The sequence below is a fragment of the Aethalodelphis obliquidens genome, unplaced genomic scaffold (assembly GCF_003676395.1).
Source record: "Aethalodelphis obliquidens isolate GAN/ISIS:26980383/991018 unplaced genomic scaffold, ASM367639v1 scaffold30, whole genome shotgun sequence".
NCBI classification, from domain to species: Eukaryota; Metazoa; Chordata; class Mammalia; order Artiodactyla; family Delphinidae; genus Aethalodelphis; species Aethalodelphis obliquidens.
This window is the reverse complement of record NW_020837974.1, coordinates 16,949,549-16,975,096: the sequence shown is the minus strand read 5'-3', so window position 1 is coordinate 16,975,096 and position 25,548 is coordinate 16,949,549. Positions and strand designations below refer to the sequence as shown.

The 25,548-nt window shown below is 52.1% G+C and overlaps 1 protein-coding gene across 1 annotated transcript in view; it reads right to left on the bottom strand.

Annotated features, from left to right (window-relative positions):
- Window positions 1-25,548, bottom strand: part of LOC113630744 (germ cell-specific gene 1-like protein) — a 77,637-nt gene that overhangs the window by 7,071 nt on the left and 45,018 nt on the right. The window contains exons 3-4 of the mRNA XM_027126553.1: window positions 18,944-19,111; window positions 5,078-5,145 (exon numbers count right to left, since the gene is read on the bottom strand). Coding sequence (XP_026982354.1) covers window positions 5,078-5,145; window positions 18,944-19,111 — 236 coding nt within the window. The remainder of the gene's footprint in view (window positions 1-5,077; window positions 5,146-18,943; window positions 19,112-25,548) is intronic.

Here is a 25,548-nt window from a genome sequence, read left to right as displayed (position 1 = left end):
CCCAGCTGTCCCTGAAAGGAAGATGCAGACACCTGGACCATATGGCAGCACCGCCTCCATTAAATGCCACATCTGATGTGCCCCCGAGCTAGCTGGTGGCACTGCAAAGCCCCAAAGGCAGCTTTCAAAGGCAAACTCTTTCCTCAGGAAGAAAAAAGAAAAAAATGTGGCAGAATCTATATCACAGCAGCCCAAGAAAAAATAGCAACTTTTGGAACAGTTAAGATAACCAGAAGTTCATGTAACTCTTTATGTAAAAGTGGCTTCTCGGGTGGGATATGGTGGGAGAAAATGAGAAGTTTAGAGAGGCAATTCAGCACCTACTGTGTGCCACCCACTGCTTTAGGCTCTCAGGATACAGGCATGAACAAAACAAAAGACAGGGTGCCTAATCTCCTGGAACCCAGCGGAGAAAGGCAGCAACACAAAAGCCAGGCATGTAAGTATAATGTCAGAGAGGTACAGATACGATGAAGAAAAGAAAACACAGTGATATGAGGTCGACTGGGGAAGCTGGTGCAGGTTAGGGGAGCTTCTCTGAGGAGAAGCTTAAAGAGGATACAAGGGACTTCCCTGGTGGCGCAGTGGTTAAGAATCCGCCTGCCAATGCAGGGGACGCGGGTTCGAGCCCTGGTCCGGGAAGACCCCACATGCCACGGAGCAACTAAGCCCGCGAGCCACAACTACTGAAGCCCACGCGCCACAACTACTGAAGCCCATGTGCCTAGAGCCCATGCTCCGCAACAAGAGAAGCCACCACAATGAGAAGCCCGCGCACCGCCATGAAGAGTAGCCCCTGCTCGCCACAACTAGAGAAAGCCCACGTGCAGCAACAAAGACCCAACACAGCCAAAAATAAATAAATTAATTTTTTTTTTTAAAAAAAAGAGGAGACAAAGCCAGCCATGCAAAGATTTAGAGGGAGAGCTTTTCAGGTGGAGACAAGAGCACGTGCAGAGATTCTGTGGAGTGAATGAGTTCTGTATGTTCAAGAAAGAGAAAGGCCAGGGTGGCTGGAGCAGAATGAGGGAGGGGAGAGTGGGAAGAAATGAGGTGGAGAGTTTGGGGGCCAGAGCAGGAACGGCCTGGTTCCAGGATAATGGGAGAGATCTACACGCCAAGCTGAGTTGTACTTCCCCGGGGGGCCAGAGATCTCAACAAAGTCAATCTGCGTCTCAGAGCCTCAGCCTCTCAGTCTACACAATAACAACACTCAACCCTCCTTCCCAGAGCTGTGCCAGCCATCAGATGAGACGGCTGTGAAGTGCTGAGCGGGACCTGCACACAGTAAGTGCTTAATAACGCAGGCTCCCTGGCACTCCTCCCCCACCCGTGCGTCCTGCTGGCAAGTCAGTACACCAACCAGATCTGAGCAGTTGCTCAGCAGAGAAATATTGCAAAACTCGTCCAGGACTTTCCAAAACATTTTCTTGGCCAAAATCCCACTAGCAGCTAAGAGGCCGCATTCTGGAGACGGTGTCCTTTCCCTAGACGATCAGGCTGCTCTCCAGCCCATGAACCACGTGAGGACCCAGTCCACAGGTGGCTGGGCCCCGCATCCCCAAACGCTGCCTGGGGTCTGGCAGATGGGGTGTGCCCAGCCCACATTCGGGTGCCTCCCCGTCAGCTCCGACAGCAGATGGGGTCTACCTCTTCCTCACTGTTGTGATTCTGAGACCCCAGCGCCTCCGCTGGTCCCCGGGGAAAGACAGCCATCCGGATAACTCGGCTATCTGATGAAAGGCACACATGGCAGAGGTGCTGGGGACTCTGAGGTTCCTTCTTCCCCGAGAGGCTGGGACCTGGAAAACCTGTGGGAGCCACAGGCCCTTCCCCACCGGCTTCCATGCTTCTCTTTGAGCCCCAGGGTGTTAGGACCTCATGGCTTCTCCATCTCTCCCCACCCCACACAATCTCCCTCGACGGTCTCAAAAGTCCCCCAGCTTCAACTATCTCTGTCCTCAACCCTACACGCCCCTCAAACTCGTCCTCTCCAGGTCCATCAGCGGGTGACATCTGGCCCTTGACTGCTGGCCTGAAAGTTCTGTGCGTATCTTAGGTTCCTGGCCGCCTCCATCTGTCACCTCAAGTCACACAAGCTGAGGCTGTGGGTGCGCCCTCCCTCCCAGTGGAGCAGGCTGCTGACCTCCTACGGCGCCAGAGCTTTCTCCACCCACCCCAGGAGAATTCATGCACCCCACCCTACCCCAGCAGCCTTCGAACAACGCCTGAGGAGAGCTACTGTCATGTCCGGGGGGGATAACTCAGACCGTGTGCTCTGCACTGGCTCCCCAAGTCACCCAGCAGGGCCTACAGTGATAACCAGCCTGGAGCATGGCTTCCACCTGCCTGCCTTTCCCTGCTTAGTCCGCCTCCCCGGCACCTATTGTATTTTCCGGGATCACCCAAATGAGGTGCTTGCTGTTGGGTCCTTATCTCGGGATCTGCTTCCACAGGAGCACAAAGCACTCAGACGGCTCTTCCGGCAAAAAATTCTTGGATCCTCCCACTTTTATCTCTGTTGCCACAGGTCAGGCCACCGTCACTCCGGGGGATGAGGGGACAGCATCTAAGCTGGTCTGCTGGCCTCTACTCTTCCTCCCCTCCCATCCTTTTCCCACATTGCAGATGGATGGAAGGAGGGATGGATAGATGCGGATATAGGTAAAGATGATGTAGACACAGATATAGACACAGCTATAGATACAGATACAGATAAATAATCTGGGCAAGTCTCTTCTGCACTCACAATGCCCCTCCCCCCCACTGCAGAGCCAGCTCCTTCCCATGGTCCTGCCTCCTGGGCACCCCAGCCCCGTCTCCTCCCGCATCCCAATCCCCAACCCCCATCGCTTCCCTGCTCCGGCCACGTGGCCTCCAGTGCTGGCTGCTGCGGAGACTTGGCACCTGCAGGCCCCTCTGCCTGGAAGGCTCTTTGTTTGACTGACTCCTTCTATTTCCTTAGGCCCCAGCTCCGGCGGCCCCTCAAAGAGGTGGCTGTAAGGAGGCCTCCCCCGATCCCTCTTTAGCATCACGTTCCTTAGCACTTGAGATCACCATGCTTGTTTCTGAGTTCACTTCTTTCCTGATTCTCCCTCCCTCTGGACTCCCACCCCACAAGGCAGGAGCTTTGCCTGCTCTGGCTCCCGGCTGCCTCTCCAGTGCCGGCACAGAGGGTCTGCACAGCTCAGTATTTGCCGAGGGCACGAAAGGTGGAATTCTCTGCAGGCTGTTGACCTGGGGAATGCATGTGATGCCTGGGAGGCGAAGTGGGCGCCAGGACAGAGGTGAGGGGCTGGGTTGGGGGTGCAGGGCTTCTGCGGCTCCGCCGACACTGGCTGTCCTCACTTCCCATCCCAGGGCTCGCTTTCAGGGCCAGATTTGCTCTCTGGACTCTTTCTTCCATCGTCAGCCCTCAGGGATCTGGCCTTTCCTCCTCCCAGCTCCCTAGCTGCCCCCACGACCTCTTTCCACCCAGGGCTTCCTGCCCACTCTGCAGGGGCCTCAGGGGGCTCCGGCCCAAGCAGGGGAGCCGGTGGCCCTCTGGAACATGCCAGGGCTCTCAGCCTGTGTCCCTACCATGTGCTTCCTGAACCCCTCTGGTGGATTCCTGCTCTCTTCTGTTATCCCTGAGGCAGATGCTCCCCAGCCTCCTCCATGCCCTGGCTCCTGACCCCTTCCTCCAGGAAGCCCCCCACCCTGACACCTGCCATGAAGCCACAGTCTGTGGGCCCAGCATCCACCCCAGTTCCTCGGGTAGGCAGTTAGCATTCAGGACATCTTCCGGGCTGCTGTCTCCTACAGGAGCCTCTTCCCTCAGCGTGAAGACCAGACCCTCTCCTCCTCTCCAGCCGGGCCTCCTCCCAGGCTCCTTCACCCGCCTCCATCTTCTCCTCTCAGCAGAGCCATTTCTCACTCTGTTACTAGGATCCCAGGGGTTGGGGGCAGACAAATCTGAGTTTAAATCTCTGCTGTCTTAGTTCAGATTCCCCAGAGGCAAATCCTGAGATAGGAATTGGAGCAAAGGGGTGACACGACAAAGATGCAGGGAAACTTGACAGAGGCGGGGACATGGCCCAGGGGAGGGAAGGCGGCCAACCCAGGCAGCTGCTAGACCTGGTAAACCTGGCTAATCCTGAAAATCACACACCTCGGGGCGATACCACTCAAGGGGCGAGGGAGCCGGGGTATCTATATACCTGCCTTCTGTGGGTGGAGGCGGGGCAAGCCCCCAGGCACAGAGATGCAGATACTGGCAGCTGGGAGGCCTCGTAGCTTCCTAAAAGATCTGAGAGATACAGGCAGGGCACAGACAGCACCTGCTCTAAGGGCTCTGCCACTGACTAGCTAAGCTGTGTGACCTTAGGCAAGTTGCTCCACCTCTCTGAGCCCTCATTTCTGCAAAGTGTGGTTAGTAATCCCGGCTGTAGGGGTTGGCGGTCAGCAAGAACAGGAGATCAGGCATAAAAAGCCCTTAGTACAGAGCGGGGTGGGCAGGGAGCACGGGGTGGGCATTCAGCAGGCTCGGATGAGATCCTGCCACTTTAGTCTCAGCTCCTTTCTTTTCTGTGCAGAGCAAGGCCTTTCTCTCCTTTGACCTCCCCTTTGCTTTCTGGTCCAGACATTTGTTTTCTGAATAGGAGCCCTAGATTCTGACCCCCACAGTGAGGCATATGAAGTCCGTGCATTCTGAGCTGCCACCAGTATCCACTGCTCAGACAGATCTTGTGACCTATCACCTCCCTGACTCGGCTAGCTCTGCCCCGGAGCCATTGTCCCTTCCAGCCAATGGCTAACCCCGGCCTGGATGGAGCTGTGGTTCGCCTGCCTGTCTTTAAGGCACCCCCGTGTCCCTCTTGCTCCCTTAGCATTCCGACCCCATTGCAAGGGCCGTGGCTGCCATGTGCGGAAGACTTGCACTGCTAAGACCCCAGCCTCAGTTTCGCCATCTGCAGTATGTGTGTGGGGGAGAATGCAGGGGGGCAGGGAGAGGTTGGCCTGGCCCATCTCCAGGGTCCTCTCTTCTCAGACAGTTCACGAATCTGCAGCACTGGCTCCTGCAGGTGAGGCCACTTACGGGCAGGGTATCTCTCGTGGCGGCAATCCAAGCGAAAGTCCTCCTCGTGCCCATCCCCCTTCTCCATCCTGGAAAGAAAAGAAGCCAAAAGCCCGTGTAAGAAAAAGCAGGCTGAGCCGGCAGAGACCCGGGACCTGGAAAAGTGCAGCCCCGCCCCTCTGGGGAACATTTTGCGAAGCAACGTGGCCCATCGTCCCACGGGATCCTTCCCACGGCCCTGTGAGATGGGCATCGTTATCGTTCCATTTTATTGATGAAGAAACTGAGGTATTGAAAGGTGATGTGACCAATCAGGTGCCATGCAGCTGATAAATTAGAGGCGGAATAGGGATGCAAACCTACATCCTCTCACAAAAAGATGTTCAATCACATGCAAATAGCATATGACACGAGAATGTGTACAGTTTGATTTGCTTAAAAATTACACACGAATATGCACAAAACATTACTTGCCAGAACATATACCAAAGGGTTAGTGGTGATTAACCCCAGATAATGAGAATATAGCAGATTAAATCTAGAACCTTCTTTTTGAACTTACCCCTATTTCCTGATTTGGGGGCAAAGGACTTTTATTCGCTGCGTCACTTTCTTTAACTAAATCAAAACATTCCCTAAAGTCATTTCTACATAGAAACAAAGCCCTGGTCTTCTGACCTCTGCCACAGCGCTCTTTCCCACCAACAACTGGGAGCGTTTCTCCTCTGGCATCTCAAGATCACTGCAGTTCCAGAGGGAGCTGTCTCTACTGGCCTGGCCGGGGATGGGATGACAAGCACAGAGCAGAGGAAGCGTCAGAGTGGAAGCAGCTGCAGATTCTCCAGCACAGCTCCAGACCCTCACCCCCATCCCACCGATGACTGAGCCAGAGAATGGGCAGGGCCATAGTCCCACATGGCACTCATCCACGTGTAACCCAAATACATTCCAGAGCTCTACGAGGTCCGGTCCACACGTGCCTCACCTTTAGACAAACATAACCTAGGCCTCTAACGTAGAAACAATTCCAACCATTACTGTATGTCCTAAAGAACACGGAAAGCACCCCAATTCCTTATCTGTGGCCCTGCATCTTGACATCGGCCCTCTATTCCTTGCTTTGCTTTTACTTGCCTTGCAGCTGTCCTAGAACCTCTCTCATCTCACATCTCACTTTCAGGGCCCCCTACACTCTCTCCAGTGCCCCCAGCATGGAGTCTTCCCTCTTCCCCACCCTCCTCTTCTTTCCACTGCTCTCCTCTTTTTTCTCACACAAGGATGTCTCAATTCTTTCCAAAGCAAATGCCCCACCCCTGTTTTCTGACTCTTCCCATCACTCTTATTCCTAGTTGCATAGCTGTGTCCAGAAGCTTGGGGCTAGAGGAGACGTGGGGCAGGCGGTGACTGACAAGCAAGCAATGCCAGAAGTGTCCCCAGTAGAAGGGAAAGAAATACTCATGCAATGATAATTTGGGTCTCCTAACATTGTTCATTCACGCATTCAGCAGGGATTTCCTGAGGCCCTGCTCTGTGTAGTTTGTACCAGATGCTGTAGAGGGTGGAAATGTCTACTTCATAGTCTCTGCCCTCAAAGTCAAGCAGGAAGTCAAGCATGCACACGAGTTAGTAAATCCCATGCATTAAATAACACACTTCGGGATTGCCTACGATAATGTCTGTACCAGGGGCTATAGGCCTGTGCTTCCCAGGAGACAAACTCTGAACACAGATCTTATTAACAAGGACCTTCTGTAGCCTAGGAAGCCCCACATGGCAGAACAAAGGCCTGAGTGTAGATGCTATAGGAAGGCAGATATCCTATAGATAACTGACGCTATAGGAAGGTTCAAGGGAGGTTCAGTATAAGGGAAGATGTATTTTTGTTTGTTTGGTTGGTTGTTTTTTTGATTTTTGTTTTTTAGTGGAAACATTCTTGTTAGTTTCCTTATAGCACAGGCTTGTTTAAAAATTTCCAACTCTATGGGCTTCACTGGTGGTGCAGTGGTTGAGAGTCCACTTGCCGATGCAGGGGACACGGGTTCGTGCCCCGGTCCGGGAGGATCCCACATGCCGCGGAGCGGCTGGGCCCATGAGCCATGGCCGCTGAGCCTGCATGTCTGGAGCCTGTGCTCCGCAACGGGAGAGGCCACAAGAGTGAGAGGCCCGCGTACCGGGGGAAAAAAAAAAAAAATCCAACCCTATAGACAGAGCAAAAGTCCCCATATAATTAAACCTCCATGAAGGGAGATCACCACAGATAGTAGTTTAGGGTTTCAGAATTAATACTTTTTTTTACATAAATAGCCTCAAATTAAACAGATTTTTTGTAATCTGATTTTTTTTTTTTTTTTGCAGTTGAAAAGCAGCCACAGACAATATGCAAACAAATGGGCACATTGGGGTTTTTTGTTTGTTTGTTTGTTTTTTTGCAATACTCGGGCCTCTCACTGTTGTGGCCTCTCCTGTTGCGGAGCAGAGGCTCCGGACGCGCAGGCTCAGCGGCCATGGCTCACGGGCCCAGCCGCTCCGCGGCATGTGGGATCTTCCCGGACCGGGGCACGAACCCGTGTCCCCTGCATCGGCAGGCGGACTCTCAACCACTGCGCCACCAGGGAAGCCCAGGGCACATTGTTTAATAGATGATTATGTACAGCAGGTGGTGGCCTGGACTTGGCTTCCAGGAGATAGTAGGTTTAACCTCTGGTCTAGCCAGTGGTTCTCCATGTGGAGGCCCCCTGAAGTCACCAGGGGAGTTTCAAGCTGCCCGGTGATCACAGTGTACAGCCAGGGTTGGATTCACTTGTGTCGGGACCAGCAGAGGCTTCGCAGGAGGAAGCGATGCTGGAGCTGCATCCTGAAAGCCACAGGACGCGCTCGCCTCTCAGAGAGGGAGCTGGGATCCAGCCCAGGTCTACCTGTCTTTCTGCTGTGCTGCGTGGCCGTTCTGGGAAGAGCTGGTTCCTTGCACAAATGCAGCCCTCTCCACCAGGTTCGCCAATGAAAATAAACGGCCTGCAGGGTCCTGGCAGCTGTCTGGTGAGTGGCTAACGCTCGGTTACGGCAACGCCTGTGACCCTTCGTCCCTCTAACCCCCGTGCTTCCTGGCAGAAAACACGTGGACAAGAGGATGTTTTGGGCACAACTGAGACCTTGGGCCCTGCAGTGAGGCGGGATCGTGGCTGAGCCCAGCTCTGTTATTAATGGACAGCTCACCCGCTCTGAATCTCTGTGATCCAGAGTTTTCTACGTGGCCATGGGCAGGACAGTGGTGGTAGGAATGACTGTAGGACAGCTACCACCACCCCACTGGTTGTTGTGAGGTCAGAAGCCCAGGACCTGGCACAGAGGGAGGGCTCAGAACAGAGTAGCACTACTACTGGTTTTCAATCTGTTTAATCATTGGTCTCCCCACAAAGATTTTAAACCCAGAGAGAAGAAGGATGGAGTTTATCTCCTTCTCCACTTGTAGTCTCTGGGTCTAGCACAGCGATGGCACAAAGTATCCCAAAGAATGTCAGAAGGGAGGGAAGGGAGAGTGGGGTAGGTAGGGAGGCAGGGGGTTGAGGAAAGGAAGCCAAGGCTAAGAGCAGACCACCGGGGAGGCAGCCCAGGTTCATCCAGGGAGGCTGACCTTTGTATTGAAAGAAAAGGAAATACTCAACTGTCACTAGATGACTATCTTCTTTAATTTGAAGTACGTCCTGCAGGAAATATTATGTGCTTTCTGAAGACAGGGTTTTTTTTTTTTTTTGATGGTGGTGTGAGGGGTGACCCACGCATCTAAATAAGTGCCTTGAAGGGTTAGCGGGGGATGCTTGGGGTGAAGCAGTGCTCAGAAGGGGCAGCGGGTGGGTCCCAGGGCCCCTCAGGCCCTCCACGCACCTGCTGTGTCACCTTCCTCTCCGGGTGTCAGCGTCTCCTCTGTGAGCGGGTGGAGCGGTGGCTCCACCATGTACTAGCTCTCTGAGTCTGGACACGTCCCTGTCATCCCTGAGCCTCGATTTCCTCATCTGATAAATGGGCATAATGACGTACCCACGCTTAGGGTTGTCATGAGGATTCAGTGAAGAATACATGCTCCAGCTCCATCTGTTTGGCGTTCTTACAGCACCGCCTGCACTTGCTACTGTCACAACTGTTATTATCATCGTCGGCATCCTCATCGCTGGGGCCTTTGCGGTCGGTCACTCTGTGACGCCACCTCCCAGCTCCTGATGCAGAAGGCTATTATTTTAACATATTAACCAATGCTTCCCCTCAAAAACCCCCACATACACCCCTTCCTTTCATCTCATCATTTTGACCTCGTTGCGTCAGGAAAGGGATGTTTTCCAAGATGCAGAGAAAAGGCTTCAAAGTATGAAACACCTCTGGATTCAGGGCAGAGGGAAGCACAGGGAGTCACAGCACAGCCTTATGCCCCAGAAGAGAAGAGTCTCCCCAAACTGGGGACAAGGAGAGTCAGAGCAGAGGCTGAGTGAACCGATGCTGTGATGTGCAGAAAGGTGCATGAGCCCTAGGGAAAGGCGACAGAAACAGAGGTAACTGCTCAGACTTTCACAGGAGAGAGAAATAAACTTGTACATTGTTTAAATCCTCATTATTTGCGGTATATTTACACTGATTCAAACCTGTATCCCAACCACAGAGGCACTACCATCGTCATCATCGTTACCATCATCCCCATTTTACAGATGTGAAAACTTTGTAACTTGCCCAAAGTCTAGTGGTGTGCTGGTAAAGATCAACAACCACCTCTACAAGAGAGGGTGCTCTGCTTTGGGGTGTCTGTGGACCTCTGTGGGCTGAAGACTCCCAGCACGGCTGATCTGAAGCAGAGAAAAGGCTTCAAAGTGTCAAACACCTCTGGACATCACTGAACGTGTGATGTCACTGAACGTGGCACCAGGAAGGCATCTGTACACTCTGCTCTCATGGGCCAGCTCCACCCCGGCAGCTGGCTGGTGGCAGGGCAGGGATTTGAACTCAGGTTTATCAAGAAACAGGCCCGGGCTTCCCTGGTGGCGCAGTGGTTGAGAGTCCGCCTGCCGATGCAGGGGACACGGGTTCGTGCCCCGGTTCGGGAAGATCCCACATGCCGCGGAGCGGCTGGGCACGTGAGCCATGGCCGCTGAGGCTGCGCGTCCGGAGCCTGTGCTCCACAACGGGAGAGGCCACAAGAGTGAGAGGCCCGCGTACCGCAAAAAAAAAAAAAAAAAGAAAAAGAAACAGGGCCCAAGCCTGTTTCCATTGTGACCTGCAGATTCCCGGCTGGCAAGGGATGCTCTGTCAGACTCACCATGGGTACACCTACACTAGGAGGTCCCAGTGGAAAGCGGGGCTGGGCACCATCCAACTCGGGCTCTCCCAGAACAGCCAGCAGGTGTGCAAATGGTGGCGGGGGGTGTGACCACACTGTCACAGAGTCACTGCCCCAGTGACCCACAACATCTGGAATCGGGTTGAGCCTGGGCATTTGCTCTTTTTGAGAGAAGAGAAGGACGCAAGCAATGGAGCAGGGAGGCCCAAGGATTTGATGGTTTGAACAAATGTCTTGTCTTACAGAGAGACCCCTGGCACCTGCCCATCTAATTCCAGAGCCAAGTGTGGCCACAGCAGCTGGGGCACTGGCAAGAGGTCTACCGGGTCTTACCTCTGTTGTGGCGGGAGCCCCAGGCCTCCCCAGCACACAGCTCCCAGCACGCGCTCCAGCTGCCGTGGCCCTCTCTGCGCCATCCTCAAAGCCAAACCCTTTCTTGCTGCCCCAGGCTGGCTTGTTTCCCAAATCTCCAGTCACTTCCTGGTATAAAGTGGCAGTCTACGTGGTGGGCTTCTCAGACCATCTGATAAAGGACTAGGTTTTTCCCCCTTAATTTTCGATCTACCTCGGACCAAATTTTTAATCAAATACAATAAAAATGAGTTGCTAGAAAATGAAACACACACACACACACACACAAAAGGTAAGCTTGGGTGTACCAGCGATATCAACTCACTATGAAAGTTTCCAAACACGTGTCTCAGTTCCTCTCCTTATATCATCATGGACATTTGCAAATGGGCCCTGGTCCAGGGACCACACTTTGAGTAGCACTGAGGTGTAGAACCCTTCTTTATCCACTGGCCTCTACTGGCCATGTCCACCTCCTGACCCATAACCGGGCTGCATCTGCTCTGTCCTCTAGCCCAACGTTTCCCAAATGTGCCAGTGCCCACAGATCACCCGAGGAGCTTTTAAAAATGCAGATTCTGGTTCAGTGGGTCTGGGGCAGTGGGTCTGGGGCAAGGCCTGCATTCTAACAGGTTTCCAGGTGGGGTCGATGCTGTTGGGCCCCAGACCACATCTGAGGAACTAGGCATTGGACCCTGGGCTCTGGGCACTTGTGAGGCTCCGCAAAGGGTCAGCCCAGTCACCCTCTACGTCCTGGGCTGTCACCCAGTGGGCCCAGGCCTCCAGTGCCTTCCCCACAGTCCCAGCTGCAAAGGAGCTTCACCGAAGAGCCCGCAGTAGTGACGGTGGGAAGGAGGGCACCTGGAGCCCTCCCGCCTCCACTGGGCTGAGATTTGGAGAAAACATGGAGGTCAGGGAGCAGCTGTCCTGCAGGATCATTTCCAGTTCAAGGACCACTCTGTTCTTTTCGCTTTCCTTTCACAAAGCGTTGGTCCTCGAGCTAATCTTGGGAGGGCCCTGAACCTTCCATGGCGCCATCTCTAATTTCTGGGCACCTCGCGAGAGGTGCGAGGCATCCCTGAGACGTAATATTCAAGCAGCGAGAGTGGAAACAGACAGGTAAGAGGGAGCTGTGCTCGAACACGTCTCAGAGGTTAAATGGCTAAGAAACAGTCACAGAGGACAAAGAACACAATGATTTTTTTTTTTTTTTTTTACGGTACGCGGGCCTCTCACTGTCGCGGCCTCTCCCGTTGCGGAGCACAGGCTCCAGACGCGCAGGCTCAGCGGCCATGGCTCGCGGGCCCAGCCGCTCCGTGGCATGTGGGATCTTCCCGGACCGGGGCACGAACCTGCGTCCCCTGCATCGGCAGGCGGACTCTCAACCACTGCGCCACCAGGGAAGCCCGAACACCATGATTTTTAAATGATGCACTGATGATGGAATGAAGGATGAAAGTAAAAGAAAATTTGTCAAATAAATGACCACAGGTGGGAGATTAAGATTCTATAACATCCCAGCGGAAGTGCCATTCCAAGACGGCGGAAATAAACGGGTTTTTAAAAGATTCTTTTTTTCTCTCTCTTTTGCCATTTTGTAAGGTCATCATGATACAGAACGGCTGGAAAATACAGGGAGGATAAATAGCCACGGTGCCAGCGCCCTCCCCTGACCTTCGTGTGTGGCTGACAGTTCTACCTCCTGTTCCTCTACTGGGTTTTAAAAAGACGCCTCTAGATATCAGCGCCTTGAGATTATTTGGGGAACAGCATGGGCTAGAAATTACTACTCAGGAAAACAATCACTAGCGTTAGTGGAGCCCCTACCCCTGCACCCCGTGCCCGCCTTCAACAGGTCTAAAGGCCCCTGACAACATGAAAACCTCTACACCTGACTTATCTCAAAAGTCAAAAGACCAGGTGAGCAGAGGTGAGCGCACCTGAGCAGCGCGCTGTTCAGCATGGCGGCAGCAGTGTGGGAAAGGCCATGCAAGCAAGACCAGTGGCAGCTCCTAGAGGACAAAGGTCACCTTGGCCAACAGACTGACCAGCGACCTCCCCACAAGGCTCCTTCCCCTCTGCTGTCACCCTCTCCATCCATCCCTTACTTGGGAATAAAGAAGGGAGTGGACCTGTATCCCTGCCCCGTGGAACTTGCATCCGTGGCCAGTGCTGAGAGAGGACGGGCGGGGGAACTCAGTCCAGTTCAGAATCGATGCTTGAGGACTTCCTTGGTGGCGCAGTGGTTAAGAATCGGCCTGCCAATGCAGGGGACATGGGTTCGAGCCCTGGTCCAGGAAGATCCCACATGCCGCAGAGCAACTAAGCCCGTGCGCCACAACTACTGAGCCTGCACTCTAGAGCCCGTGAGCCACAACTACTGAGCCTGCGTGCCACAACTACTGAAGCCTGTGCACCTAGAACCCATGCTCCACAATAAGAGAGGCCACCGCAATGAGAAGCCCACGCACTGCAACGACGAGTAGCCCCCGCTCGCCACAACTAGAGAAAGCCCGTGCGCAGCAACGAAGACCCAACACAACCAAAAATAAATAAAATTGATTCTAAAAGAAAAAGAAAAAAAAGAATCGATGCTTGAGGTAAGATCTGCAGGTCCAGAACCAACAAGGTGAAGAATGGGGGGCACCCCAGATAGAGAGGACAGCCATCCTGAGGCTGCATGGAAGCAGAACGACTCTGTCTGGGGAACTTCCAGGGGACGGGCAGCTGTGTGCAGGCGAAGGGGCCCGGGTCCACAGGGAGGCTCATAAGTTATGGGGGGGGAGCTGCGCCTTTGTCCTGAGGTTGTGGGGAGGCACTGCAGTGTTTTAGCAGAAAGATGAGGGTAGAGGCACCCTGATCACATTAGCATAGTGAAGAGGCTTTGGCTGCTGGGGGAGGACAGATGTGGGATTTACATCTCACCTCCACTGGATTTGGGGTGTCCTGACATGATGTGCAGATGTCTGCTTGCACAAGCAGGACCACCCTGGGGAGGAGCGTGGAAATAGGACCAGGTTTGGAGGAGACCATCATGAGTGGGTACTGGCCGTGTTGATTTTTGATGCCTTTGAAGATCCAGAGTGGAAACACCAGGGAGGCGGCTGGATATGGGGCTGGGGGTCAGGAGGGGACTAAGAATTCAGGAGTCCTGGTGCGTATGTGGCCGCCGAGGCTAATGTCGAGGAAGGGCCTAAAACGGACTTTGGGAGCATCTCCATTTAACAGAACAAGGAGGAGGGGGTGGGAAGGGCTGCCTGGAGACCAGAAGAGTGGCTGGTGGGAGCTGGGAGGGAGGGTGTGTGCACATCATCTAGGCCTCTGGGAGCTGGTTCAGCGGAGTCAGGGGTGGAGGGCAGCTTGCAGTGGGTCGAGCCATGAGGGGAGGTGAGGAGGTGAAGACTAGCCCTTCCAAAGGTTCGTGACAACAGACAGGAGAGAGAGCAGAACCAGTGGGGAGTGGGGTCCTTACGGACCTTTCTGCTCCAGTCGTGGGGATGGGTAAAGAGGGGGTGGTCCGCCACTATGCCAGAACGACTTATGTCCAAGCCAATCGCCCCCAGGTTGGGGTGCAGCTGCTCTGCATCTGCCCGGAGCCCCGTGAGGCCTGGCACCCAGGAAGGAGGCTTGGGGACGGTCCCCATGCCGCCTTCTCATCCCAGTAACATCCAGTCCGCTACTGCGCCAGCACCCCCCCCACCACCACCCCAAATGCTGTGGGAGGACGAGAGAGATGAGACAGCCAGGCCGAACTCCCACCCATACCCTACTCTCAAATCACACCAAACTGCTTAGAGTTTCCTAACAACCCCTGCGTGTTGCCCGTCCTGGCCTTTGCTCGCACTGTTGCCTGGGCCTGGGAACGCCTTCTCCCACCCACTGCCCATCTGGCCATGCACACTGCGCGTACCTTTAAAAACCTGGCTTGAGGGTCTCGTCTGTGAAGGCTTCTCTAGCCTCTGCCTTTCCCGGGGTGCCCAGCCCTCCACCTGGGGTGACCTCCAGGAGACCCCATCGCGGCACCCAGGGTGATTTGCTGCACTCCCTAGACCAGAGCGGGGGGGCCGGCAGGTGATGGAAGAGGCTGGAAGGCTCTGAGGTGAGTGACTCACCTGGGGACTCAAAACTAATAAACTGCAGAGCTCATTCCAGCCCTGGTCTATTTCCTCGTGGCTTCCACAGGGTTAAGTGAGAGTGTACAGGTAAGGCCCTCGAACAGTGCTTGCAACAGAGGGGACTGCACCACTATAATGAACAATATAATTACTACGGATAGTTAATAACTTGTTGAGCATCTGTGGCTCTAGGTGTCAGGGACAGAGCGGAAGCCAAGAAAGCTCACTGCTCTGGCGCGGAGGCAGATAAAGTGCGTGCACAAGTTCAGAGACTGGGACGCGCACCTCATGCCTTGGAGCAAGGGCATGTGACGGGGTGATCTGACCCTGGGGAGGGCAGCTGCGCTCCTCCCTGGAGGCCCCGGCCCTTTGCTCCCACCCACCCACGGCGGCTTTCCCGGGAGCGGGATGCTGGCTCAGTTGAATTCCCCCTGGAGTCCAATCCAACAGGGTCTCATTTCCTTCCCCGCATTGTTAAACGAGATCTGAACGTCAAGCATTCAAGAAAGCCCCGATGTGCAGATATTTACCTTTCGTCCTGCAGCTTTCGACCCTCCCCTGGGAGGCCCGATTAAGACGCCCTTCTTGGGGACGATAGGCAGGGTGAGGCTGGGAGGGTTTAATGCCAGACGTTTCTCAGAGCTGGGACAGGCAAGTCTGCTCAGAGGAAGCAGGCTCGCCATCCCCCACAAGCCCAACATACAGGGGCACACTGGCCCCTACACATGCACACACACACACACACACACACACACACACACACACACACACACCCATACCTTTCTTCCACACACCACTACATTTCACAACCTCTGAAAATGGTTCGGAATCTGCCCGATCACTCCTCAGACTCACAACTGGCTCCTGCAGAGAAAAATCCAGCAGGACAGGGACGGGGTGCAGTGGGGTGGGCGGCAGTACGGGCCCTCCTACTCCATCAGCCTCCACAGGGCACCGTCTTGTCCTCAGTCAGGGGTGGCTCTCCGCTGATAGGAATGGCAAGGGCGGGGGCGGGGGGCGCCTGGGAAAACCTGCACCCTCTCCAAGGGCACGTCTTATCCCACAGCGCTCTTCCGTATTCACAGCCCACCTCGCACCTCACCCACCTGTTTGCTGTGGTTATTTTTTATTTTTATTTTTTTTTGTGGTACGCGGGCCTCTCACTGCTGTGGCCTCTCCCGTTGCGGAGCACAGGCTCCGGACGCGCAGGCTCAGCGGCCATGGCTCACGGGCCCAGCCGCTCCGCGGCATGTGGGACTTTCCCGGACCGGGGCACGAACCCGTGTCCCCTGCATCGGCAGGCGGACTCTCAACCACTGCGCCACCAGGGAAGCCCCTGCTGTGGTTACTAACGTGCTTCTTAGATGCCCGATATCCACAACACTGTCTTCCCCTCCATCCTAAGCTGGTCATTCCCAAGCTTTGTACTTTGTATCAGTCGCAGAAGGGACACATGAAATGCCCTCCATGTGCCATGCACTGTGCTTACCACGTGACCTGGGTCCAATTTGAGCCTTCCCGAGATGACGAGAGCTCTGGGTTCTCCTACTGTAGGTCAGCGGAAATCGACCCAGAGGCGCTCAGTGACTTGCCCCAAGTCACATAGCAGTGAGAAGACAGAACTGGAAAATTCAGGTCAGGGGGGCCCTCAAACCCCTATTCTCTCCACAGCACACCCTGTTCCCCAAGGAGTAAGAAACGTGGGCAGGGGGGCTCAAGGATCTCTTCCCTCACGTCCCTGGCTATGGTTTCAGGAACTCTGGCCACTGCAGGAGTTCAGCCCTGCTGCTGGGTCCCCACAGACCTGTGTAGACATCTGTCTGTGTGCTCTGAGCTCTTTGCAGAGAAGGTACCAAAAAAAAGAAAGAAAGAAAAAAAAATGAACAGCCCAGCTAAGCTGAAGTGTTCTCCTTGGAGAGGAAGGGAAATAAAATTTGATGAACCTCTGCATAATGTTCAAGTTATGAACGTGTAAAGTGATATTCTGCACATATGCTGGGAAGCATTTATCTTCTCCCACATCGTTGGGGCCTGAGCTGTTCAGGACCAGCGAACAGCAGCTTCTGGCTGATGAGGTACAAAGAGGTCCTGTCTTCTGCCTCAGGAGAACGAGGGAGCCCATGATGCTCCGGGCTCTCCCACAGCCCAGGTGACAGAAGATGCGGTGTTCATGGGGCAGCGTTAGACACAAGGCTGCCCACGCAGCTGCTGTAAACACTTCCTGAGCACCTACTACGGGTCCTGTGCTCTGCCAGTCATCACCACCTTCCTAGTGGACGTGCTCTTTCCACAGCCGTGAGCAAGGCGGGCCTGTGTGCCAGGCTGGCCTGACCTCCCTGACCACACCTGACAGGCCCAGGATTGGACAACTGACCTGGGACTTTGATGAAGGGGCGCTGGGATGCTGAACCTGCCCAGTGATGGTGGGGCTTGAGCTGAAAGTGGACGAGGCAGTCAGGGCTGAGGTCTCCAAAGAGAAGTATTCAGCCAATCACACACACACACACACACCCCCCCCAAACTAACCCCCAAAATGTTAAATGAGCACCTATTAGGTGCCTGGCCCAGTCCTCGGTGCTCAAAATACAGTGGGGAAGAAGTCAGCAGAGCCCTTCCATCATGGAGCTCCCGGTCTACAAACTACCAAACAGATAAACAAATAAAATAATGTCAGGGGCTTCCCTGGTGGCACAGTGGTTGAGAGTCCTCCTGCTTATGCAGGGGACACGGGTTCGTGCCCCGGTCCGGGAAGATCCCACATGCCGCGGAGCAGCTGGGCCCATGAGCCATGGCCGCTGAGCCTGCGCGTCCGGAGCCTGTGCTCCGCAACGGGAGAGGCCACAACAGTGAGAGGCCCGCATACCGCAAAATAATAATAATAATAATAATAATAATAATAATGTCAGGTTGTGTAGGTGCTATGAAAAAATAGCAATGATAAAGAGTGACTAGGACAGGGTGTATGGGGGTGTACAAATTTAGATGAAGTGATTAAGGAAGGCTTCACTGAATACGTGACATCTGAGCCATGACCTGAGTGAGCCAGCCAGGTGAGGATTCCAGGCAGGGGCACAGCAGGTGCAAAGGCCCTGAGGTGGGGATGAGCTTGTAGTGTTCAAGAGACAGAAAGGAGGCTCATGGGGCAAGGGAGAGATGATGGGGTCTGCAGCAGTCAGAGGGAGGTTCTGGCGTGGTCCCCACCATCCTCCACTGCACTACTTCTTGGCTTAAACCCTTCCATGTGCCCCACGGAGAGTCCAACTCCTCAGTGCTGCCCAGCTCCACAGTCTCCTTCCCCCTTTTCCTCCTCAGACTCTGTCATCAGTCCTGAGAACCTTTCAGTTCCCTGCCACCAAAAGGCATTATGGCATGTCCAATCAGCTCCCCAAAAGCAGGCTGTGATAAAGATTTGGGTACAGGTAGTTTATTTAGGAGATGGTCCCAGGAAATATGATAACCATTTGCTTGCCCTTCCACCCATGCATCCATCCATCCATCCATCCATCCACCCTTCAATTCATCCACATAACCACCCACCCAACCATACATACATCTGTCCATCCGCTCAACCGTCCATCCATCCATCCATCCATCCATCCGCCTACTATTTATTGTCATCTTCTCTATTCCCAGCTGGACTCTAAGGACTCAGGTGATCAGATGTGGTCCCTGACCTTGAGGAGCCCTCCTCCTCTAGCAACCGTCACGGATCCCACTGCTGAGTCTTTTTTTTCACTCAGTGCTGTGACACAGCCCAAGAAGGAAACCTTGGTTCTGCCTCTCTGTGACCCTGTCTTGGTTCTAGGAAGCATGGGGCCCAAGGGCAAACACTCAAACGTGATTCCCTTCTTGGTTTCTCAGGCTCTGTTCACATAAGCCCAAGGCAACCTCATGCCCCATAAAACATTAAAATGTCCCAGAAATTCCAACATAGTGGGGTCCAAACGCTGCCTCACCCAGCCTGCCCCTTCCAACCCGCAACCCCCCAGAACACTTCCGTCAGATCACTCTAGTTTTCGACTGGCGCCCTGTGGCCACTGAGGCCGGGCCTCGGGCTTCTGATTCCCAGTGGTGGCCAGAGGTGACCCCATGTGCACTGACCTCTCCCGGAAGTACTTGATGGCCTCAGGGTCTATGAAGGTCGGCTCCTCCCGGTAGCCCTGCTCAAAGACCTTGCGCTTGTGCCGGAACTCAATGACCGTCTTGGTGTAGGAGTTGAGCGTGGTGACAGAGGCTGCCATGCAGCAGGTAAAGGAGCCCCACGCCAGGCTGCCAAGAGACGAGGAGAGAGGTGCCACGGTGAGGGTGGGCAGGGGACAGAAAACCACACCCACCAGACATCCGGACCTGAGCATGTGCTGCTGCAGAGAAGAGTAAGACTTGAGCCCTGCCCCACCCGTGGTCTGGCCTGGGAGACAGCATTATCTGTACACTGTGATGCAGACACCACAGAGGTCATCACTGGGAGGCAAGAAGAGAGCGAGTCATTCCATCCACAGGTTGGCATCAGGGAAAGTGACCAAAATACAACAACGCCTGCAGTCGGTCTTGGAGGATGAGTGAGAGTTTACTAGGGGGAACAGCATTCCAGGAGGAGGGAAGAGCATGTGTAAAGGCGTGGAGACAGGAGGCAGTAGGAAGCACGCCACAAACCGTAGGAGGTTTGAGGTGCCGAGTGAGGGGGTGTGAGGAGGTTAGCTGGAGTTGATGATGGAAAAGCAGAGGGGGGGTCAGATGCCCTAGTAGCTGATTTTCCATGAGAGTTAAATCACCCTTGTTCCCGAGTGACCTTGGCAAAGGTGTTTCGCCTGTCTGCCTCATAGAGTACCGCGTCACAGGCCTGTTGCAAAGATTAAAGGAAACGACCCATTAAAAATATCTTAGAACAGCGCCTGGAAATAGGAGGCACTCAAGAAAGGTTTGCCCTCGTTACTGCCATCACTATTATCAACATCCTTACTACCCACTTTTTTTTTTTTTTTTTAAATTGGGATAGAGTTGCTTTACCATGTTGTGTTAGTTTCTGCTGCACAGCGAAGTGAAATCAGCCATATGTGTACATAGATCCCCTCTTTTCTGGATTTCCTTCCCATTTAGGTCCCCACAGAGCACTGAGTAGAGTTCCCTGGGCTACACAGCAGGTTCTCATCAGTTATCTATTTTATACATATTAGTGTATATATGTCAGTCCCAATCTCCCCATTTAGCTGACTTGGTTTCCAAGCTCTTTCTCTGTTAGATTAAGGCTCTCTGCTCACACCTCCTCCGGGCACAGCTGGGGACTCCTGGCTGCGCTCACCTGATGTGGATGTCAACCAGAGCTGGAGAATCTGTCCTGTCCACATCTGGAGAGAAGGGAAGGGGTGTGTGGAGCTAGGAGAGTCAGCTGGCCAGGCTGCTGGTCTTCTGTGCTCCAGCGCCCACTCTAGAAATGGCCTCCTGCCTGCTTCCTCTGATCAAGACCGTGCAGCAACGTGTAGAACCAGAAGTGGGGTACCCGCCTTGCTCCAGTTGCACCCGGTCTGGTTCCCAGGTACCTGTTGCCCAGTCTCTGTCTTGATCACTGGTTTCCTACACATCAAGGGCTCAGTTTTGTTGCTGCCAACGCTGCACTGTCTCAGGGCCTCCAGCCTCCCCTTCCACCAGCCACCCATTGGGTCTCTCAACATCACCACCCCTGCATTCCTCAAGGTCAGTACAGCCCACCTCCCATACCCACTGCTCTTCTCTGCGTCAGCCTCAGAAGGAAAGCAAGGGGAAATCGGAGGATTCCGCCTTTCTCCCAAGGATCCCCATTCATCATCTCTCCCTTATCGCAAAACCCTTTAGGAGGGGGCTTCCCTGGTGGCGCAGTGGTTGAGAGTCCGCCTGCCGATGCAGGGGACACGGGTTCGTGCCCCGGTCCGGGAGGATCCCACATGCCGCAGAGCGGCTGGGCCCGTGGGCCATGACTGCTGAGCCTGCGCGTCCGGAGCCTGTACTCCGCAAAGGGAGAGGCCACAACAGTGAGAGGCCCACGTACCGAAAAAAAAACAAAAAAAAAACCTTTAGGAGATTCCCCTGTTTTTTCATAAGAAACTAATTTAGGTCCTCTAGAAACTGAGTATCTATAATAGACAGCTGCAGGGTGTCAGTCTGGCCCCTCTAAGAACTGCCCTGTCCATCAAAGGGCGTAGTAGGTGACCCCACCCTACTGTTCACAGATGACTGGAGGAGGGCCGAACATCTGTCCCAAGCTGGTCCAGTCAGATACATTGTTCTCTCTTCTGAACGATGAAACTGAAGAGTCTAGCTCAATCTGGGATGTCTGTTTGAACTAGAGTGATGGAAATTCAGAACATGAGGACAGAGAATGAAGAAGCAGGCTTTTTCTGGGATTCCATGAGTACACGTCTGTTGGTTTGGCCTGACCAGCACCCATTCTGTAAAGGGACCACTACTCCCCTCCTCTTGGGCCGTGTGGTTCCTGTGGGGTTGGCCTCACCCCCAAACTTTAGGGGTGTGCACATGACCTAGGCCTGGCCAAGGAGAGTGTCACTTCCATCTGGCCACAGTAATTGGTTCAGGGATGGACATGTGACACCCTGATTAGGCTATCGAGACTCATTCCCAGGACTTTTGCTGAAGCTATTGGGAAACAGGGCTCATCTTTTTTCTGGGGTGCCAAGCTGGTGGGATTTGAGCCAGGAGCTGCTGGAGCCCATTTGGTCACACCCCCCCCACCCACCCCGAGAACGAAGCTGACTCAAAAGGAAGCAGAGCCACAAAAAGGAGCTAGATCCCTGAGTTGAAGCCATTACTCCTGGACTTTCAATTATAGGAGCCCAAATGCCTTTTTCGGATTTTTTTCCCCCCTCAAGCCAGTTTGAATTGGGTTTCTTTCATTGGCAACAAAAGTTCTTATACAATTACTTTCTATAAATTCCCTTCTTTTGCATAAGTTCCTTTTGAAGTGATTTTCTAGTCTTTACAACCAGGGATCTTTACTCTGAACAGGTCTAACTCTCAGCTCTGATGACTCAGGCAAGATGGTGCATCACATTCTACCACATACCCCTGTTTAACTTCACCACAGTCCTCATAACACCCTGCACTTCTCTTGTGTCTTTTTTTTCCTTCTTTTTTCTTCTTGTGCCTTTTATCTATTATTTTTTTATTCTTTGTTTTTATTATTATTATTATTATTTTTTGCGGTATGCAGGCCTCTCACTGTTGTGGCCTCTCCCGCTGCGGAGCACAGGCTCCGGACGCGCAGGCTCCGGACGCGCAGGCTCAGCGGCCATGGCTCACGGGCCCAGCCGCGCTGCGGCATGTGGGATCTTCCCGGACCGGGGCACGAACCCGTGTCCCCTGCATCGGCAGGCAGACTCTCAACCACTGCGCCACCAGGGAAGCTCCTATTCTTTGTTTTTAAATTAAACATTTTATTTTGAGATCATTACAGATTCACATGCAGTTGTAGGAGGGGATTCAGAGAGATCCCTGTGTACTCTTTACCCAGTTTCCCCCAATGGTAACATCTTGCAAATATAGTAACAACGGGATAGTGACACTGATACAGTCAGGATACAAAACATTTCCATCCAACACCACAGTGATCCCTCCTGTTGCCATTTTATAGGCATACCCACATGGCTCCCAGCCTCTGGCAACCACTCATCAGTCCTTCGTTCCTATAATCTCGTCATCTCAAGAATGCTGCAGTAACGGGGTCACCCAGTACGTATGTCTGGGGTTGCCTTTTTTCGCTCAGCATAGTTCTCTGGAGATTCATCCAAGTTGTGTGTATCAAGCATTTGTCCCTTTATATCGCTGAATCGGATTCCTAGAGCAACGTATGAGCTGCTCTACACTCTCACCAGCTTTTGGCACTGTCACTATTTATTAATTTTAGCTATTCTGAGAGACATGTAGAAATATCTCATTGTGGCTTTCATTTGCATTTCCCTAATGGCTAATGGTGTTGAACACCTTTTCATTTGCTTATTTGCCATCTGTGTATCCTCTTTGGTAAAATGGCTGTTCACGTTTTTTGCCCACTTGCTTTCTTTTTATAAATTTATTTATTTATTTTTGGTTGCGTTGGGTCGTAGGTGCTGTGCACAGGCTTTCTCCAGTTGCAGCAAGCGGAGGCTACTGTTCCTTGCAGTGCGTGGGCTTCTTATTGTGGTGGATTCTCTTGTTGCGGAGCATGGGCTCTAGGTGCGTGGGCTTTTAGTAGTTGTGGCTTGCGGGCTCTAGAGCGCAGGCTCAGTTGTGGTGCGCGGGCCTAGCCGCTCTGCGGCATGTGGGATCCTCCCGGACCAGGACTCAAACCCACGTCCTCTGCATTGGCAGGCAGACTCCCAACCACTGCGCCACCAGGGAAGTCCTGCCCACTTTCTAATTGGATTGCTTTGCTATTGTTGTTATTTACTGTTGAGTTTTGAGAGTTTTTATATATCCTAGATATTAGTTCTTTGTCAAATATGTGGTTTCCAATAGTTTCTATCAGTCTGTAGCTTATCTTTTCAACCTCTTAACAAGGTTTTTCGCACAGCAGAAGTGTTTAATTTTTTTAAAATTAATTAATTAATTTAATTTTTGGCTGCATTGGGTCTTCGTTGCTGCGCGTGGGCTTTCTCTAGTTGCGGTGAGCGGGGGCTACTCTTCGCTGCAATGCGTGGACTTCTCATCGTGGTGGCTTCTCTTGTTTTGGAGCACGGGCTCCACAGCGTGCCGGCTTCTGCAGTTGCAGCACACGGGCTCAGTAGTTGTGGCTTGCGGGCTCTAGAGCGCAGGCTCAGTCGTTGTGGCGCACGGGCTTAGTTGCTCCGCGGCATGTGGGATCTTCCCGGACCAGGGCTCGAACCCATGTCCCTGCATTGGCAGGAGGATTCTTAACCACTGCGCCACCAGGGAAGTCCCAAAAGTGTTTAATTTTGATGAAATCCATTTTATCAATTTTTCCTTTGACGCTTTTGATGTCAAGTCTAAGAACTCTTTGCCAGGTCTAAATCCCAAAGATTTTCTCCTAATTTTTTTCTAAAAATTTTATAGTTTTACATTTTATATCGAGGACAATGATCCATTTAGAGTTACTTTTTATATAAAGTAAGGAGTTTAGATCAAGATTGGGTTTTGTTTGTTCGTCTGTTTGTCACCATTTGTTGAAAAAGTCATTCCCTGTTCCACTGAATGGATTTACACCTTTGACAAAAATCAGTTGGGCATATTTGTGTGGGTGTATTTCTGGGTTCTTTGTTCTGTTCCATTGATCTGTAGGCCTATCCTTCCACCAACACTACACAGTCCGGATTACTGTAGCTATACAGCAAGTCTTGAAACTGGGTAGCCTGATCCGTCCTGCTTTATTCTTCTTTCTCAAAATTGTTTTAGCTATTCTCGTTCCTTTACCTTTCCTAATAAGTTTTAGAATAATCTGGTCTAAACCTACAAGAAATGTTGCTGAGATTTTAATGGGAATTGCATTAAACCTCTATACCAACTTGAGGAGAATCAACATCTTTACCGTGAACATGGTGTATCTCTCCATTTATTTAGATCTTCTTTTATTTCTTTCATTAGCATTTTGTGGTTTTCAACAAGCAAGTCAAGTAGCTGTTTTGTTAGATTTATGACTATTTCACTTTTTGAAGTGTACATGATATTGTATTACTTAGTTTTGTTGCCCAACTGTTTTTTCTAGCTTATAGAAATATAATTGATTTTTTTGTATTTTTATCTTGTATCCTGACACCATACTGAACTCATTTATTAGGTCTAGGCATTTTGGACGGGATAGATTTCTTAGATTTTTCTACAGAGACAATCATGTCATCTGCAAATAGGTGTAGCTTACTTCTTCCTTTCCAATCTCTATGCCTTTTATTTACTTTTCATGCCTTACTGCACTAGCAAGAACTTCCAGCACTATGTTGAGTAAGAGTGGTGTCCCCAGTCTTAGGGAGAAAGCATTCAATCTTTCACCATTAAGTATAATGTTAGCTGTAGGTGTTTGTAGATGCTCTTTGCCAAGTTGAGGAAGTTTCTCTCTATTCCTAGCTTTCTGCAAGTTTTTTTAAAAAATCACAAATGGATGTTGAATTTTATCAAACTTTTTTCTGTGTTGATTGATATGATTATGTGGTTTTCACTTTACGTCCCTTAATCTTCTGCCATCAATAATACAATTGCCTTAAATATTTCCGGAGTAATTTAGAACCACATCAGACCACATTACAATTTTTGCTTCAATCATCATGCATGATTCAGAAAATTCAAGAGAAAAAGTAAAAATGTTCTTTCTTCATTCCTAACATTCCAAGATGCCTTCTTTAATTTTTTTTTTTCCTGTTTAGAGAACTCCTTTGGCCATTCTTTTAGGATAGGTCTGCTGACAACAAATTTTCTTAGTTTTCCGACATCTGAGAATGTCTTGATCCCCCCTTTCCTTTCCTAAAGGATATTTTTGCTAGAAATGGAATTCTGAATTCTTTTCTTTCAGAAGTTGAAATGTCATGTCACTTCCTTCTAGCCCCATGGTTTCTGATGCAAAATCCCCTGTTTAAATTGGTTTTCCCTACAGTTAAGGTATTGTTTCTCTCTTGCTGCTTTCAATTTTTTTTTCTTTCTTTTTTTCTTTTTTTTTTTTTTGCGGTACATGGACCTCTCACTGTCGTGGCCTCTCCCGTTGCGGAGTACAGGCTCCAGAGGCGCAGGATCAG